Source organism: Sesamum indicum, linkage group LG2, assembly GCF_026168435.1.
Source record: "Sesamum indicum cultivar Baizhima isolate 11 linkage group LG2, ASM2616843v1, whole genome shotgun sequence".
NCBI classification, from domain to species: domain Eukaryota; kingdom Viridiplantae; phylum Streptophyta; class Magnoliopsida; order Lamiales; family Pedaliaceae; genus Sesamum; species Sesamum indicum.
The window spans coordinates 18,633,243-18,650,163 of NC_142658.1; the positions used below are offsets into that span (position 1 = coordinate 18,633,243).

General features: G+C 36.8%; 1 protein-coding gene across 2 annotated transcripts; it reads left to right on the plus strand.

Moving 5' to 3' along the window:
* Positions 1-497: 497 nt before the first annotated feature.
* EMB1579 (ATP/GTP-binding protein family) lies at positions 498-14,456 on the plus strand. Of its 2 annotated transcripts, none has more exons than XM_011072196.3 (21): positions 498-783; positions 931-1,104; positions 2,410-2,712; positions 2,848-2,948; positions 3,225-3,944; positions 4,041-4,086; positions 4,796-4,888; positions 4,966-5,021; positions 5,287-5,401; positions 6,427-6,638; positions 6,714-6,777; positions 9,854-10,027; positions 11,255-11,285; positions 11,361-12,394; positions 12,498-12,572; positions 12,771-12,845; positions 12,934-13,275; positions 13,555-13,752; positions 13,835-13,876; positions 13,954-14,016; positions 14,102-14,456. In XM_011072196.3, the coding sequence occupies exons 1-21, from the start codon at positions 700-702 to the stop codon at positions 14,189-14,191; spliced, it is 4,092 nt and encodes a 1,363-aa protein (XP_011070498.1). In that variant the 5' UTR covers positions 498-699; the 3' UTR covers positions 14,192-14,456. The 2 variants fall into 2 exon arrangements, with proteins under 2 accessions (XP_011070498.1, XP_011070499.1); XM_011072197.3 differs by having other exon boundaries at positions 499-783; positions 2,410-2,700.
* Positions 14,457-16,921: the final 2,465 nt, after the last annotated feature.

Below are 16,921 nucleotides of genomic sequence, written 5' to 3' on the forward strand. Positions count from 1 at the left end.
GATAACTAGTTTCCAATTTTCGGTATACTTTGTTGACTTTTTTATATTTTTGTAGGTTCTATTCTATTGTCATATTTTATTAGGCTGTTGCTAGTGTACTAGGGTATTTTCTAAAACTTATCACAGTTATAATTATTTTTTTGTTGTTTAAAAAATTACAAATAAATTTAAAAAAATTAACGATCTAAGAAATATCCCTACGATAATTTATTATAAGGAGGTACTTTTTAAATAATTGTTAATTTAAAAGAATATTTATAATTTTGAAATAATAAAATATTATTTATAATTATAATAAAACTCATAGTATCTTCTTGTAATTTAGCTATGTGGTGTTAACACATATATTTCATACATAAATGGAAGAGGCTTCGAAGATAGGGTTAAGTGTCAATTGGTCTTAACTTGAGGGGGCAAACTGCAATTTAGCTAAAAATATACCCAATTTCCGGACTCCGGGCAGCGGGTACTACCCGCGGGTGAATACAGTGTATATAACGCACCAAGACTAGGGCTCAGGGCTCATTTTACCTATCTTCATCTCCCTTTCACTTCGCACCGGACATTTTATGTGATTGTTCCTTCGTCTCCTTGAGCGCGGCCGGCGCAAGTTCACCTTCCAGGAATCAATCGGATTCTGCTTTCGAAATTCGAAAGTGTTCATAGACTTGCATGGTTTTCTGATTTGTGTTCCGTTGTATGAACATGTATTCCTCTCGAGGAAGCAGTGGTTATGGTCAACAGCAGCCCTACTCTTCCCAATCTTCCTACACCCCGCAAAACGTATGTTGCCCATGCCTGTAGTACGAATTAGGTTTTTCATGAAATTGTTTATGATTGCCGTTTGAAGGGGCAACAAGTGGCCCGCGCATGATGCGGCGTATTCTTTTTGTTTTATTTATTTATCTTTTGTCTTATTCCCCATTGCAGTTGGGAGCTGCGAGCCTATTAGGGGGAGGTCATAAAGAAGCAGAATTGGGTGGATATAGAACTCATGGTCATGTTCATGGGCACCCTTCAGGAGCAGCAGAAACAGTGTCAGTGCCTCCTCCACAGCATTATGGAGGGTTGTATAATTCGGTCTATGGTTCCGGAGCACAGCAGGTTGTTGGCGTCTTCATTTACCAGTTTTTCATAATAAATTTCTTTTCAAAGTGTAGTATTATGTTTTTCTTACTGTTGTAATTGTTTTGATCATGCACATGTGCTTTTAGAATGCGACTCCTTAGGGGATTGATCAAGACTTTGTAGAAGATATATGTTTGTCATTATTCAGTGCATATCGCCATGTAGAATGAACTAAGAACTTATTGGATGGGCAGAATTGGGGCCAAATAATTTGCAAGAGTTGCAGTGATGCATAGGGTTGCATGAAGAATGTAGGTCTGCTCTAATTTATACGGAGAAGCGGCTAAACTAATGTACTTCCGTCATTATTTAAAGAATGTGCTGGAATGATGATTATACACATATGATTTCTTGGCTTCTTGTTATTGTTTCTATTGTTGGGATTTAGTTTAGCTTTCAGGCACTGAATTTGCTTCAGCTTATCCTGTCCATGCAAGGTCTGACTTCTGAAGCATGCTGTAACATAAAGTGCTTTGATCTTGCAGACCTGAACTATAATCATAATCTTTTTCTTGTATTGGGTAAAACTTTTGTGATGTATAGGGCCATTCCTGGAAGGTCTTGTTTTAACTCAAATTGAGAGTCCTAATTATAACTAACGTCAATAACATTATATTCCCAATAAATCCTAAAGATTCATGATGGATGAGTATGTCTTTGTGATCTTGTATTCTAGTGTATTTTATTTTAATTCTTTGAATGAGATGATTGAAAATATGCATTCATCCAAGCTAATCAAATTTTTGGGGTGCCAAACTTGGGTACTGAAGAGCTTTCTAATTGTCATTTAGGTTTTACCAAAGCTCTATGTATCATTTTTCTTGGTAGCTACACATCTTCTTGTATATAATGATTGACAACATTGGATTGTTAATAGCCAATAGTACAAACAGTTGAATTTGTAGCTGGCATCGTTTTGATGAAATGTCACGTGTGCTGATCCATCCCCTACATGGAGTCTGGTTGAGGCTTCAGAAACAAACGGATTTTAATCCTTTCTATAGAACTCCTCCCTCCACTAATTTACATAATTTAGGTGCCTTTCTCTGTTGCTCAACCTGGATGTTTTACACATGATTTAGCCCTATTCCAATTCTTAATATCTCATGCATGTTTCTGGAAGTATCTTGGCCCCATGCCTCGAGTGGAAGGCCCGCAGTGGTCTTATTCTTCATGCTTGAGATACCTTTTGGTTACTTTCTTCTTTTTTTCAGTTCAGTTTTTGGTTTCCAGAGTTTTTAAAATGTCAGCCCATCATTGTGAATTTTATTCTCTTTTTAGATTTCTCCAATGGGAACAAAGGGATCTGCAACAACTGTTTTAGAAGGTCGGAGTAATTATGGGTCATCCATTCCAGAGTCACCTAAGTTCACTGCTGGTGAATATGTCTCATCATCAAGTCGTGGCTATGGTCAGAAAGTTGATCAACTGTACCCAGATAGAACATCCGAATATCCGTCAGTTGACAGACGCCAATATGCCGAGCGCCGTAGTGCATATCTGGGGAGAGATTTACCGAGTGAAACAGCTAATAGATATGTGGAGTCGGTTGCTTTTGGCCATGAGCATCAGGTGTTGAATAATGTGATACACTTTCATTTGTACCTCTTACGATGTGTTTTATCTTGTTTATGTTAACTGCATCTTATCTATTTTTCATTTTACCTTTCAGATAAAGCATCTCATTTTATTTGGAATATTGATTCTATGTTTTCTCAGTCCAAGCTGTATGATCGTTTGGAGCAACCAACGGTGCTTAGGCAAGAAGAGATGCTAAAGGGCCGTGCACTGCCATCTGCATCTGTTGATGGAGGAGCTAGGTACATTAGGCTAACATTCTCTTTAACCTACATTGGTGATATTCATTTAGAAGTTTGCTTTTACCAAAAGGTATATCACAGCAATGCCTGTATTCAATCTTGCACCTATAGTGATTATAAAGTCTTTTGAAAATGTGGCTTACCAAGGAATTCCTTATGGATGTGATTTAAGGGAATTCTGAATTTTGATACTGGACTTGCACACAGCAAATCTGTGTGCAGATTCATTAAGCGGAACTTAATCTAGTGCACTGAGTAGCAAAAAATTTCTGGCAGACAAGCTGATTATCTCGCAGCAAGGACTGCAGTTCATCATCCCCTCCAAGATCCTATTGCCTATGGTGGGAGAATCGACCCTGAATCCCGTAATTTATCAATGCTAAATAGCTCATCGTATAGTGGACAGCATTCTACATCAATTTTAGGAGCAGCTCCACAGAGAAGTGTTGATGATCTTATTTATGCTCAAAGTTCCACAAATCCTGGCTATGGAGTGAGCTTACCTCCAGGCAGGGACTATGGAGCAGGGAAAGGGCTCCGTGGAACCTCGCGTGAATTAGATTATCAAACTGGCATGTTGGGACGTGTTAATCATCTGAGAGTTGATGAGTGGAAAGATGACAGAGCAACATATGGTCGGGAGCTGGAACAAAGAGATAAAGATAGGAACTACTTGCGTGAGCGAGAGAAAGAAAGAGAAAGGGAGAAGGATCGCTTACGTGAACGCGAACGGGAACGAGAACGAGAGCGAGAAAGACAACGCGAAAGAGAACGTGAAAGGGAGCGCGAAAGAGAACGTGAACGTGAAAAGGAGCGTGAAAGGGAGCGAGAACGAGAACGAGAACGGAGGGAGAAGGAGAGAGATCGAGAGCACAAACATGGACTTGATTTGAAGCGTGAACGAACTCCTCTTCGAGTTTCTAGGGACCGCCGAGGTTCCTCAAAAGACATCAGATCTCTGCGGCGAGAATCCCCACATCGTGAAGTTTTGCATAGGTGGATCCTATTTAATTGCATCCTGTATTAGTTCTGTATGTATGGAAGCTTTTCTATCTTGCAGCCCTCCTAACTTGGTGTTCTATAATGGTGAAGGCCTCATTCCCCTGTTAAAGAAAAGAAGAGAGAATATGCCTGCAAGGTACAACATCTGTGCAACAGCCCAGCTGTTGTGTGATGTTCAGACTCATTCATTACGTCTTTATGTTGGACTCGTTTGAAGGGCCTCAACACTGACTTCGTTTGTTGGCAGTCACTCTTAACTTAGGGCTATGATTGTTGAATGCTTTTATTTTCTAGCTCTTGCTTCCTGAGAAACATTCTCTCTTCCATATGCCAGTAATCTGCCTGCTCTGATGTATTTTTCACCACATTTGAATTTCTCCACAGCGTATCTTTTCGATGCCTTGTTACCCTCTCCTTCTTGTATAGCTCATTCAATCCTATACATTCCCGTAACTGCATGAGATTGTTGTACTGTCAAGTCTATTTTTCAGTTTTCTTACACAGCAGAGCTTGTTGATATCCTTTTCATGTCGTTTTATAACCTAATAGAATTAGTCCTTTTTGGTCAAATTTGGCTCCTCTGGCTTGAGCCTGCTTTCATATTGCTTCTTGTTCACATCCAGACCTACGTTATACTATACAAGAATCGTTTTTAGTGTTTCCTCCACCACAAGCTGTTAGATAATTAAAGATGGGTCTTCTGTTTCTTGTTAACATCATCATCGCAAAGGCCACTTTCTTTGAGAAGTGGCAGACATACTGATGGCTGGGTAACTGCATTAAAATGCTGCTGCAATGTCTTCTAATCTTCAGTAACGTGCTCAATCATTACTTTCTTTTTGCAGGTCTTTTCTTTCAGTTTCGTGGAAGCTGAGAGGGATTATCTGTCATTGGACAAGCGATATCCCCGACTCTATATTTCTCCTGAATGCTCAAAGGTATGAATACCTTCTGATAATAATTGTGTTTTCATACATCAGCTGCTTTATTTGATTACCGATTCGGCTGGTTATAGGTGGCTGTATACTGGCCTAAGAAGAACCTACAGCTCACTTTGTACACTCCTGTAAGGTAAATGTCTTCTGTCCTAGTCTTGGTGGCACTTATCGAAGTTGTCAACTTTCCTCTATAGACCAATTGTTTGGTCTCAATTAAAGAGCTAAATTAGCTTGTTAAATTTATTCATCTGATTTTGTGTTGTTCAAAAAGGCTTCTCTGTGCTAGAAGTATGATGCATCCATGATTGAGAAACAGATTATTTGGTACAAATGTTTAATATTGTTGTGATTAACACATCATGTGCTCTTAGTAATTCTTGTTATTTGTGATGAAATAGTTTTGAGCATGACTTTGTTGAAGAGGCTGCTGCAGAGAGTAAAGAATCGCCTTCTACACTGCCCACGGCTGACATTTCAAAAGCTGGAGGACAAACTACCATTTGGAATGCCAAGGTAAATTATCAGATTCGTTCTTTTTTGTTCTATGTGCATAACAGCATTAGGATTATCAATCTTAGCTTCTCCAAGAGAAGCTTGCATCTTGAACCACATTTACATCTGTGGAAAATTGCATGCCTTGCAACTTTCCACACATACACAATCTGTTTAGATTGATACATGTGTATAATAGTTACTTGCTTCTTTAGTTTGTCCTACATTGTTATGCGTCATTAGATGCATTTCCAAAAGAAAACTTATGGATGGAAGTGTACAACCCTCTTTTTTCTTTTCAGGTACAATTAGCAAGTTCCAAAATAATACTCCTGGTGGAGTGTAAAGGAACTACCTTACAGTGACAACTGGCTGCGTTTTACTTGCATGCATCCTGCTACTAGGTTTCATCACATTGATAGGACTAAATTCTTGACTACATTTCCAATAAACATATTATCGCAATGCTTAAGTTTCTTTAAGCTTGCTTTACCTATTTCTTGCTTACATGTATCCCCAAATCTAATCAGTCAACAGAAGGTAGCACTGATTTTTCATTCATATCTTCAATGTAAACCTTCTTTCCTGATTATTGGACTGTTTATATTATATAACCGGGGAGCTAAATTAATTATTTATCAAACTTAAGAGTTCTTCCATTTTCTTTCAAACATTGCATTAGAATACAATTTTATTATGTAGTAGTTGATTACTAATCTGAACTGTTCGGCAGTTTGTGGATCCGTGTCAGTTACATAGATAAGCATAACCACCACCTGTTTCTGCACCAGTATGCACTGTCTTTTGCTTGTGCAAAGATGCACTGGAACTTTTTAGCCTGATGTTCCACTTTTTGCTTAAAGACCTTCCTGTTCCCCACAATCAAGAAGGCTATTGGCATTGTATCATTTTATTATATATATTTCAGATTTTTCACGTATTGATGCCCATTCAATTTGTAATTTGCTGATCAAAGCTTTACAACATTTGTTAAGCATAGGTGGAACCTTAAAGTTTTGCCTTCATTTTTATTTTTCTGTTTTCAGGTTATTTTGATGAGTGGACTTAGCCAAAATGCTCAGGCAGAGCTGTCATCTGAAAGAATCTACGATGACCGCATTCCCCATTTTTGCAATATGCTTAGGTTTGCTGTTCTTAAAAAGAATAATTCTCTAATGGCAATTGGGGGCCCGTGGGATACAGTTGACGGTGGGGATCCTTCGGTTGATGACTCCTCTTTAGTTCGAACTGCTCTGAGGTTTATTCCCTAAGAGAATCTTTTTAATTGTGCTATCAAGTTTCTTGCTTTGGGCTGAAATTGATCCCATTTTAGGTACGCAAAGGATGTTACTAATCTTGATTTGAAGAACTGTCAACACTGGAACCGGTTTCTTGAGGTAGTCTATTATTCTTTCCTTCACTATCCTGGGTGGTGCTTTAAATGTAGGGTATCACTCCAGCGTTCTTTGGTTACAATCCGAATAAGTAAGATATGCGAGAGTTATTATACAGGCTGGATGCGGTTCAGAAGCATAAAACCCATTTAGATTTTGAATTTGCCCCCTTGTTATGACAGTAGAAAGCATGAGTATGATTTTGGAATTACCAAATCATATAAATGTAAGTGAAAATTTATCTTTCATATTATTTTTAATATATGAATAATGCATTTGTTTGGTATCTTTCTGGAAAACAAAGTATTTTGGAGTTTATGCCCCGGCTGAATTTTTTTCCTTGAAATTGCTGAATATTAACAGATCAATCTGATTCACAAATTTGGAAGTAAGTTCGAAACAAGAAAATGTGTGATTTTTTTCCCCCCTTCTACGGAAAATGTGTGTGATTATCATAGTAGTTAATGGGGCAGAATGGCGCACGCCATGATGAGGGGCGCTAAAGGCACAAGGTCATTGCCATTCTTCTGCTGTGGCAACGGTCTTCGCCCTGGCGCCTTGGCTCGCGCGTGGGCGCCATTTGGCACATTGCCAGGCGTGCCTTTGGTAGGGCCTGGGCCCATTTAAAAAGGGAAAAAGAAAATATAAAATGTAAGAGTCCAAAACATTAGAAACCCTTTGGCTCCTGCATGCTTATTGTTTCTCCTTCAGACCAGTGACGTTGGCTGCTTTCCTGCTCTTTTGCTTTCTTCTTTCTTTGTTTCCTTTCAGACCTCAGACCTCCTTTTTCAATTTTCTCTTTGCACAACTTAGTTTCTGTCTTTTATCTCCGTCTCCTTCCTTCTCCTATGTTTTCTGCTTGTATATTCTATTATCTAGTTTAACAAGTAATTACTAGTAAATTAGTAAGGTTCAATGGTTTATTAGTTGAAATTATTATACTATTATTGTTAATTAATAGTTTCATGATATTTAATTTCTAATACTAGAGTATTAACTATATTTATGCTATTATTATTACTTTAGAAGTGCAGAAATTTACTAAAATCTGATTTCTGTAATATTTCTGATTTATGAGAAATAAAATGTACTTGTTAATATTATTCTCTATGAAAATTAGTAATTATATAAGGATATAAATTATTTTTTTGCATTAGCACCGTCCTTAGCAAAAGCGTGCGCCATGCGCCATGGCTCCAGGAGCCCTTTGCACCACTGTGCGCCATGAGCCATTGACTACTATGGTGATTATGTAATCCTAACCTTAATGGATTCTAAATTCTCTATGTTAAATTTTACTGAAAACAAGTAAATGTTGGCTTTTCCTTCTGAGTATGGAGAGTTAACAGAAAATTTTCTAGTAATGATAAAGACCTGTTTTTGCTAATAATGATAAAGGTGTCTAATAATACTACTTTACAACTAAATTAATGCCAATAATTTAATTGTTTTATGCATATGTGATGTCCCATTGGATTCTGATAAATGACAAATTTTAACACTTAGGGCATCCGTAAATTTAGGGATGATTGCAAGAACTTCCCTCGAGGTTTGTCCCATGTATAGGCACCTTTTGTGTGTTATGTTCAATTACTTTTACTTTTTACCTGTCATGTCGCCATAATGGAAAAAGGTGATAATAATTAGTGATTAATCCAATTTTTAACATTATTATTTTATGTGCTAATAAACTTATAACCCTCTTGAGGTTTATCTGAATTTACACAAAGCCCCCTAATCCAATTTATGAGGGTATTTTGTCATAATATTTGTCACAAATCACTATTCATTTCTCTATTCTATGAGGGTAATTTGGAATATAATGTTAACACTTTATAATTCAAAATTATAGTGAAAGTCTCATGTTTTTCTAAATACATAAATTTATTATAATATTTCCAGAATGATATACTTTAAAGCTGAGTAACAATACATATTTTTGTTTCACCTTTTCTGATATCTCTTAATATTAATTTCTGACTTTTCTATCATGAGCTGAAAAATTAATAAGAGATTGTAATATTAATGAAAAAGTAAATACACATTAAAGTTTTCAATATTTTGTTATAATTAAGTTTATTCTCCTAATTAAGTCAACCATCATTACCCTAAATTAAGTCTTAAGTATACGAGTTTGTATGTGATATGAGCAGTTGAAGGTTAAAATTGCCGTCCAATGCTTCGGTATTTCTCTTGTATTTTCCTTCTTTTTTTTTGGATAAACTATAAGGGGCTTATTTGTATGTTACACGAATTCTAGGGGAGGTTTCTATATGTTGGGCAAACCTCAATGGAGGTTCGTGTAACTTTTAATAAAGGCTAAATTTGTCCTTTCTATCTAAATTGTTGGAGCCTTGGAGGGTTTTAGCATGGATGTTACTTTGAAGGGAGGTAATCACTAACTATTCCTCCCCAAAATTGTTAGTCATTAGACAGTTCACTATATTATCATATCCGACTTCTTTTGACTTAATGACCTGTTCACACCAACTTTTTGAGTATGATAGATCTTTTGAACTCATTTTCCGGTCCTGTTTGGATGTGTTTTTGCTTTGAAAACTGCTCTGTCTGAACAATTTCAGAAAAAGCATCTCCGTATTATTGGAATTGTGCTGGAATAGCGTGGCTTGTGAATTTTGATGTAACATCAAATAATGAGGATGCAGTGCAAACATTCTTATTTCTTGAAAGCTCAACAGATGGATTTAGACTATGTGTTTTTCTTAGCTAAGTAAAGGTGCACTTAAATTATATGAACATTCAACCTTTCCTTTTTGCTTCTTAATTATTCTGAACCTGAATATGTACTTATATTACATAATGCTGACTCTTGAAATGCTAAAGTATATCTATCTTTAAATTTGGATACTTATGTATACAGATTAACATACATATGGACGTAGAGAATGAAGAGGTTGGAAGCAACTTTTACTTGGAATGACAATTATCATAATCTTTTTTATCATAAGACAAAATATTGTTTCTAATAAACAAGCTACAAGTGTTTCAATTTCAAATTTCCATTATGCATGACAACCGCCTTTGCATGATAGCAATATGTCCTTTGTGTTTTGTGCAGATTCACTATGAGAGAGTTGGAAAAGACGGCCTCTTCAGTCACAAAGAGGTTACTGTACTGTATGTTCCAGATCTCTCGGAGTGTCTTCCGTCATTGGATTCATGGCGAGACCAGTGGCTTAATCACAAAAAGGCTGTTTCAGAGAGGGAGCTCCTCTATGCCCTGAAGAAAGAGGTCTGCTATTATTTCTTTTTCTGAACCAAATATTTGCCTTTACTTATGATTCATCTAGTTTTGAATTTTTTAATCTTCTTAGAGAAACTTTTAGTGCATAGACCGGCTAGATTTAATTTTATGCGTATCAGCTAGGCAGTAATTTATTTGACATGTGAAGATCCCTCGGTAGTTGAGTCCAGTGATGCAATGAGCAGGAAATAAATTTTTATTGCTGGGACTTTTGATGAGCGTAGAAGTATGCAACTAATTCTGAAGATGGTAGTGAATTTATCCATGGTAAAATTAGACACTTAACTTATTCTGGCATGTGTCATGCTGCATGTACTCTATGGAGATGATGATTTTGAATTTAAGTGCTTGAGTTGTTAATGGAGTTCACTGGAGAGTGTGCATCTTATTTTATGTCTCTGCTGCAATTAGCAATACATATATGCGCGGAACTTGCCACTCAAATAAAAAGCCTTCTGTTGTTTCTGAAGGAAAATTGATCATTACAATAATTTTTCAAACAAGGTTGTTCTTCCATTTTTAAGAGTCCATTTGTGTTAATGACACATGAAGAGGATCTGAGAATGAGAATAGGAATCTGTTTTCCTGAAGTAAGTGCTACAAACCTACATGAAGAAGATCGGATGTTATTGTCTGGGATGCTTAGTTTTAAATACATTAGATGCAGCAGTGTTGTGAAACTCTTGGCATTTGTTTGGTTGAGTTCAGTGCCTTCAGGTTTTGGTGTGCATTAACAAATTTTTCTAAGACTTGAGGCCTGCATTTATTTGCAGGAAAGTTATATATGGAACTTTTACCTAGGATGACCAAAAGCCAAGATGATGCGCATGGATTTACAATTTAATATGATGAGGTAGATTAGGATCTTAAAAAATGAGCATGTGTGTTAATTGATCAAAACGGGGCCCCATTAAAGACAATAAACTGAGATGGTCTGAGGTCATTCAGAAGTTCATGAGATGCCTATCTTAAGATGTATTGGGTCTCATTTTTTTGGTAAATGGTGGTTCTATCTGGAGTTTGGACACTGTAGAAAGAGTAAGAAGGAGAATTGAGCTGGTCATAGTGATAATCTAAAAAGTACTTTTATGAGTTGTTGAGTTGAATATTTAATCTTTGTCTATCTTTGCACACAACACAGGCACAAAAGTGCATGTGGTTTCTTTTCTTCCCCTCTTGGATGTAACCAAGTTTTCTTTCTGTATTTCAAATCAGACTCCTGGAGAGAAGGAAGAAGGACCAAAAGGTAATATTTCTAAACTTTCAAACTGCACCATCTGATGTTCTATATCTACCGACTTATATTGTTTGAACTTTGAAGATAAGAAGAAACCCGAGCATCTGAAAGATAGTGCAGGAAAAAGTGAACTGCAGAAAAAGAAAGAGTCTACATCTTCCGGTCAGTCTGGAGATGATAATAAAAAGGATAAAAGCATCAAGCAACTGAAAGCCAGTGGAAATTTAGTTTCTGATGAGGGGAAGGAGAAAGATAAAGCGGTTGGAGATAAAGGCATGGTTGGAAGCACAGATGAAGAGAGAAATGTTGTAAAAACGGGCCAAGGGGGAAATTCCGCTGCTCAGATAACTGTTGGTGCCAAACCTGGAAAGAAGAAGATTATAAAGAGGATTGTCAAGAAAAAAGTAGCTAAGAAAAAAGATTGTACAGAAAACACCACTGAGCAGAATGATGAACTTGACAAAGAGGTTGCTGGAGGAAAGAATGTAATTTCAGAAGTTGATGGACAGCAGGATGGCTCATCAGGTACTCCAGTGATTAAAACTTTTGTGAGGAAGAAAATTGTAAAGAAGCCTGTGGCTTCTACTCAGGAGAAAGATGAGACTACCCAGAAACCTGAGGGTGCTGAGGATGAAGCAAAGGTTAAATCTGAGGACTCCAATGTGGTGTTTCAAGAGGGTGGCACCAAAACCACAGTAAAGAAGAAAGTAGTAAAAAGGGTCGCAAAGAGAAAGGCTGTCTCAGCAGAGAATGACAGTGAGCTGGCTGAAGACAGCATGAAAGGGGGGGGAAAGATCATTCAGCCTGAAGACATTAAGGGGGAACAGAATGAGGAAGCTGCTGGAAACCAGGTGAACAAGGTCATTTCTAAAAGCACAAACAATCCAAAACCAACAGCAATGGAGACTGATACCGTCAGCCCAAAAGTTCCTCAAGATGATAATTGTAAAAAATTAAGTGAAAGGGAAGAACAGAAGAACAAGAAAGAAATAAAAGACCATGCTGAAAATGATTCCAGAAGTAAAACAACCAGAACAGCAAAAGAAAAGAAACGAGGTGAAGAACCTCCTCGGCATCCTGGGTTGTTTCTTCAAACAAAAGGGAGCAAGGGTTCAAAAGTAGGTTGAATGTAAAACATGTTGCTGTCGTTATCAGTATACTTTGTCCTGATATTCAATGTCAGAGGCAGCAAGACTAATCTGATGATTCCTTGCCTTGCAGATCCAGTCATTATCTCTTTCATTGGATTCTCTCTTGGATTATAGCGACAAGGATACTGAAGAATCAACTTTTGAGGTGATTATTTAAGTCAAATATTTCTTATATTGCATTGTTTAACTTGAAGTTTGTATTCTTCCTCTACCGGCACTTCTCAGTTTACAAAATCTTGCTTGGATGTATTTTATGTTTTTTGCCACTTGTAAATTCATCCTACCCTCGTGGCATGTGATGATCTGATGTGGCCCCTATTTTCTTCAACTTTCATTCTTGCAGTTATCCTTATTTGCCGAATCCTTTTATGAGATGCTTCAATATGAGATGGGGTGTCGTCTTTTGGCTTTCCTTCAGGTTGGTTTGAGCTGTTAATCTGGAGTTTTGATCTAACATCATTTCTGTATGTTTATGCCATTCTTCTTCACCACTTTACTATCTGCAGAAGTTGCGCATTAAATTTGTAGCAAAAAGAAACCAAGGGAAGAGACAGAGAGCAGAAACTCCCCAGACAGAAAATGAGGAGAGCTCTCCAAGAAAGCGTGTGAAGACTGACAAGACCATCGAAGAGAGCAATTCAGCTAAAACTGAAAATACTGATGATGTTCACCAAGGTGACGGCAAAATTAGCAAGGAAGAGACTGATGCTACTGAACAGGTTGATGAGGCTAAGATAGAGGGTGAAATTGATGAGGAAGACCCAGAGGAGGATCCGGAGGAGGATCCTGAGGAAAATGAAGAAACGCCCGAGGCAATCCCTCATCATGAGCCAGCTATTTCGGCAAGGGTATACACTTATTAATCTTTTGTAGTATGAGTGCTTTTTGTTTGCATTCCATCAGAGATAGAGTAAAAAAGAAAATGAAAGGATGATGAGGTCTGAGCTTGAGGGCTTCTTTCGTATCCATGATTCTCAACAATTTTGGAGTTGCAATAGAATTGGAATATGAAAGTTCAGTTCATCTTGTAACATCTTTCCTTCATTAGATCTTTCAGAAGCTTTTCTGCATAGAAGTTTAAATTCATGTTAATAGGTTGTTCTAATTCAGTGTACTTGTCCCGACAGGAAATGTTTGATGCTGAAAAGAATGCTCCTGGCGATGCTGTTGACAAAGATGTTACCGAGCAGAATGAACATCAGGAAACTGCACAGCAGACTTCAGAGACTATTAGCAGTCTTGAGCCAAGCAATAAAGATAAGGTAGCTAAGGTGGAAACAAAGCCGGAAGAGAACCTGGGTGGCGTTGACAAGGAACTGCTGCAGGCATGTTGCTGAATATGTCCTTTTGCTTGTCCACTTTACTAGGTTGAGTTTCCAAATTGACTTTTTCTCATTTTGGTAGCAGGCTTTCAGGTTTTTTGATCGGAATCGGGTTGGATACATTAGGGTAAGCTAACTTAATTTTACTCTTAAAGATGATGTTTGCCTAATTTACAATGATTCGACTCACTTTAATCTCTTCAGGTTGAAGACTTGAGGTTGATCATCCATAACTTAGGAAAGTTCCTCTCCCACCGGGATGTCAAGGTTTGTTTTTCATTGTCCTTCTCTATTTATTAAAGTCTCGACTGCATGCTCAGATCCACTGATTAACATCCTTTTTCACAAATAGGAACTTGTGCAAAGTGCACTGTTGGAAAGCAACACCGGCAGGGATGACAGAATTCTGTATGATAAGCTGGTGAAGATGCCTGATATTTGAAATTAAAGGATTTGCTTGGCCTATGATGTTTCAAGTATTTTAGCAGCTGATTCGGATTCTCGAATAGAAAAGGTGGTCTTATCACCTTGAATATGCTCTAATGCATTGTTGGTCCCCTTTTTTTTGAATCACAAGTTATTTGCTCTTTTTCTAGGTTTCTAGTTGTGTTCAAATTGTTCAGGCAAAGCCTTTGTGGTCGGGAGTTGCTTAACCTCGTATCGGTAAAGGATAATTCAGAGAAAGGATCCTTAAAGGACTAACTATACATAGAAATCCCTCACTGCTATTTCTGATTGCAATCTGAATAACATGTTTGCGTATAAACTACAAACTCCATGTGTTTTCTGTTGTATTTTACAGAATTTCTCAACAATAGGAGGGTAACCTATATAGAGCGAGAGGGTTATCGAAATGGAACTTGATGCTATAGTTTAGAGCTATTTGAGGGGAAGGTATAACTGGACTCTTGTCGTGATACCCTCAACTTATTTGTAGTTAGTGTTAAGGAATCCCTTCAACAGGAGGTGTTGTGTAAATTGGAGTGAATCTCAGGGGAAGTCAATGCGATTTACCTCAAGAACAATGAGAACAAATGAAGTATTTGGTAACTGAGTCGTGTTAGGCCAGAGACCACAGCCACCGTACCTTGTGAGTGAACATTGACCATATGGTGGGTAAATATCAACTCCACCAGACTAAGCCTTTGTTAATCAGTTGATTAGGCAATGTTCCATGTACGTTTTGTTTTTCAGAGTGTTTCATTACTTCCTTGTAGTGTTGTTGGCTTGCTTTCGTACAGGTCAATTCTAGTTCCCATTTTCATATACATCTTTGACTGATGTTTTTCCCCAGTTTCTGAGTGGGAGGTATAGATGTTACCAGTTTATCCTCTTTCTTGTTATTCATATTCCTATTCCTGTGCTGTTTTAAGATTTGTTGATGACAAAATTAATACCCAGACTGCAGCTCGAGATTCCTTTTAATTGTTTTCTCTCATTCAATACAACTTTCAGTAACACCTATTACTATAACGTGTGTTGTGTTAATCAACACCAAATTTATTACTTGGAGTAATGGCGCCCTACCCACCACGGTTTCATTAGCCAAGTCCCGGAATTAAATAGGTTCAAGGGGCGTTTTAGTTAATTTCTTTTATATAATTGAACGGACCCGTTACAGCATGTCAAACAATTCGTCCACCAACTTAATATTTACTCTCCCACTCAACAAAATAAAGGACCCAGGCCATACCCGGTTGGTGGGGGCTTGACAAGGGATTTCAACTCATAAACCAAGTCAACTTTATCTACCGACCTCTCTTCTAAAAGACTAGAGTCACTTTGAGATTTGGTCATGAATTACTATCTGTACTAGGTCATAATACAAACTACGTATACAATATACCAAATACTCTCTATTCTAATAGTACAATACATAATATTTGATTTCAAATTGACCTAAATCCATAACAAGCTTGGGTCGGGCCGGCAAGCGATTGGAGTATATGTTGTTCTAATCCTTGCTCTTGTAAGCCGGACGATCGTTGATGGATGGACTTAATCAACTAGCTCCAAGTGTTCTCACTCCCTTATCACCTTGACTTCTTCTCTAATTACTTATATGTACTCTTTTCCCATTCTTCTTTAATGCTTTGGATTCCCAGATATGTAAATATTTTAAGTAGTAGGTACTATTTTTCTCTGGTGTACACATACGAATTATCATTTATTTCTTTTCCCAAATATATAGATATACAAATTATTTTCCACCGAAACAATTTTTCTTTTTCTGTTGATTGCATAAGATGAAAGATGAAAGAGATATTTGAGTATGTCATATATATTAGTACATCAACTTAGCCTTAGAGCGGGAGATTCAAACTACAAGGAAACACTTTTCATTACCTTTTTCTGAATCCCTCTATTCTAAATTATCACACACATTTCAATCGTGGTTTAAAATTTTCTTATGTTTCCATCAAACTTTGAAAAAGTCTCCATTGTTTATTTATGGGAACAAAATTGGATGGTAGTTTCCAAGTTATTTAATTTGCTTAAAAACACTGATTTTCTTGATTTTCCTACTGAATGTGCGAGTTTCTTAGGAAATTTTTTTAATATTTTAACGAAACATTTATCTCATATTTTCAAACACAAATGTATATATATATATATATATATATATATATAATATACCTACGTATGAGAAAGTGAGATTTATGGCAATACATGGGGGTTTAAAGCACAAGACTCAAGACTACATTCTTCTTGGCAACTATACAATAATGCAACACAATATTCATTTTGTTATTTTTAAAACCAAAATTACATGTAGCATCCCCATCAATATTTTGATAAATTGAGCAATATATTAATTTATTAATATAATTAGAAATAGTAAATAAATTACTGTGTAATATATTTACTAGAGTAAGACAAATACACACATGTCCGAAGAAACTTGAATCTGTTCATAAAGACCTCAGGCTTGACCAATATGTTAAAACATCATTGTTTACTATACAATACTCAAATTGACCATTTTTTGTGGCTAATTTTCACTAAATTTTCTCATATATATATATATATATATGTTATAATTTCGAACTTGTTCATAAGACCTAAACTTTAACATTAGCTTAAAACGTAATTGACTACGGCACAATATTCAAATTGACTAGTTTTTGGCTCATTCCAACTAAATTTTCTCATATATCTATACATATTATAA

Excerpts from the sequence above, each read along its gene's own strand:
- EMB1579 (XM_011072196.3), top strand. The coding sequence starts at position 700 with ATGAACATGTATTCCTCTCGAGGAAGCAGTGGTTATGGTCAACAGCAG. Across the intron at positions 784-930 it reads CTTCCTACACCCCGCAAAAC|TTGGGAGCTGCGAGCCTATT; the intron begins GTATGTTGCCCA and ends TCCCCATTGCAG. Across the intron at positions 5,402-6,426 it reads CTACCATTTGGAATGCCAAG|GTTATTTTGATGAGTGGACT; the intron begins GTAAATTATCAG and ends TTCTGTTTTCAG.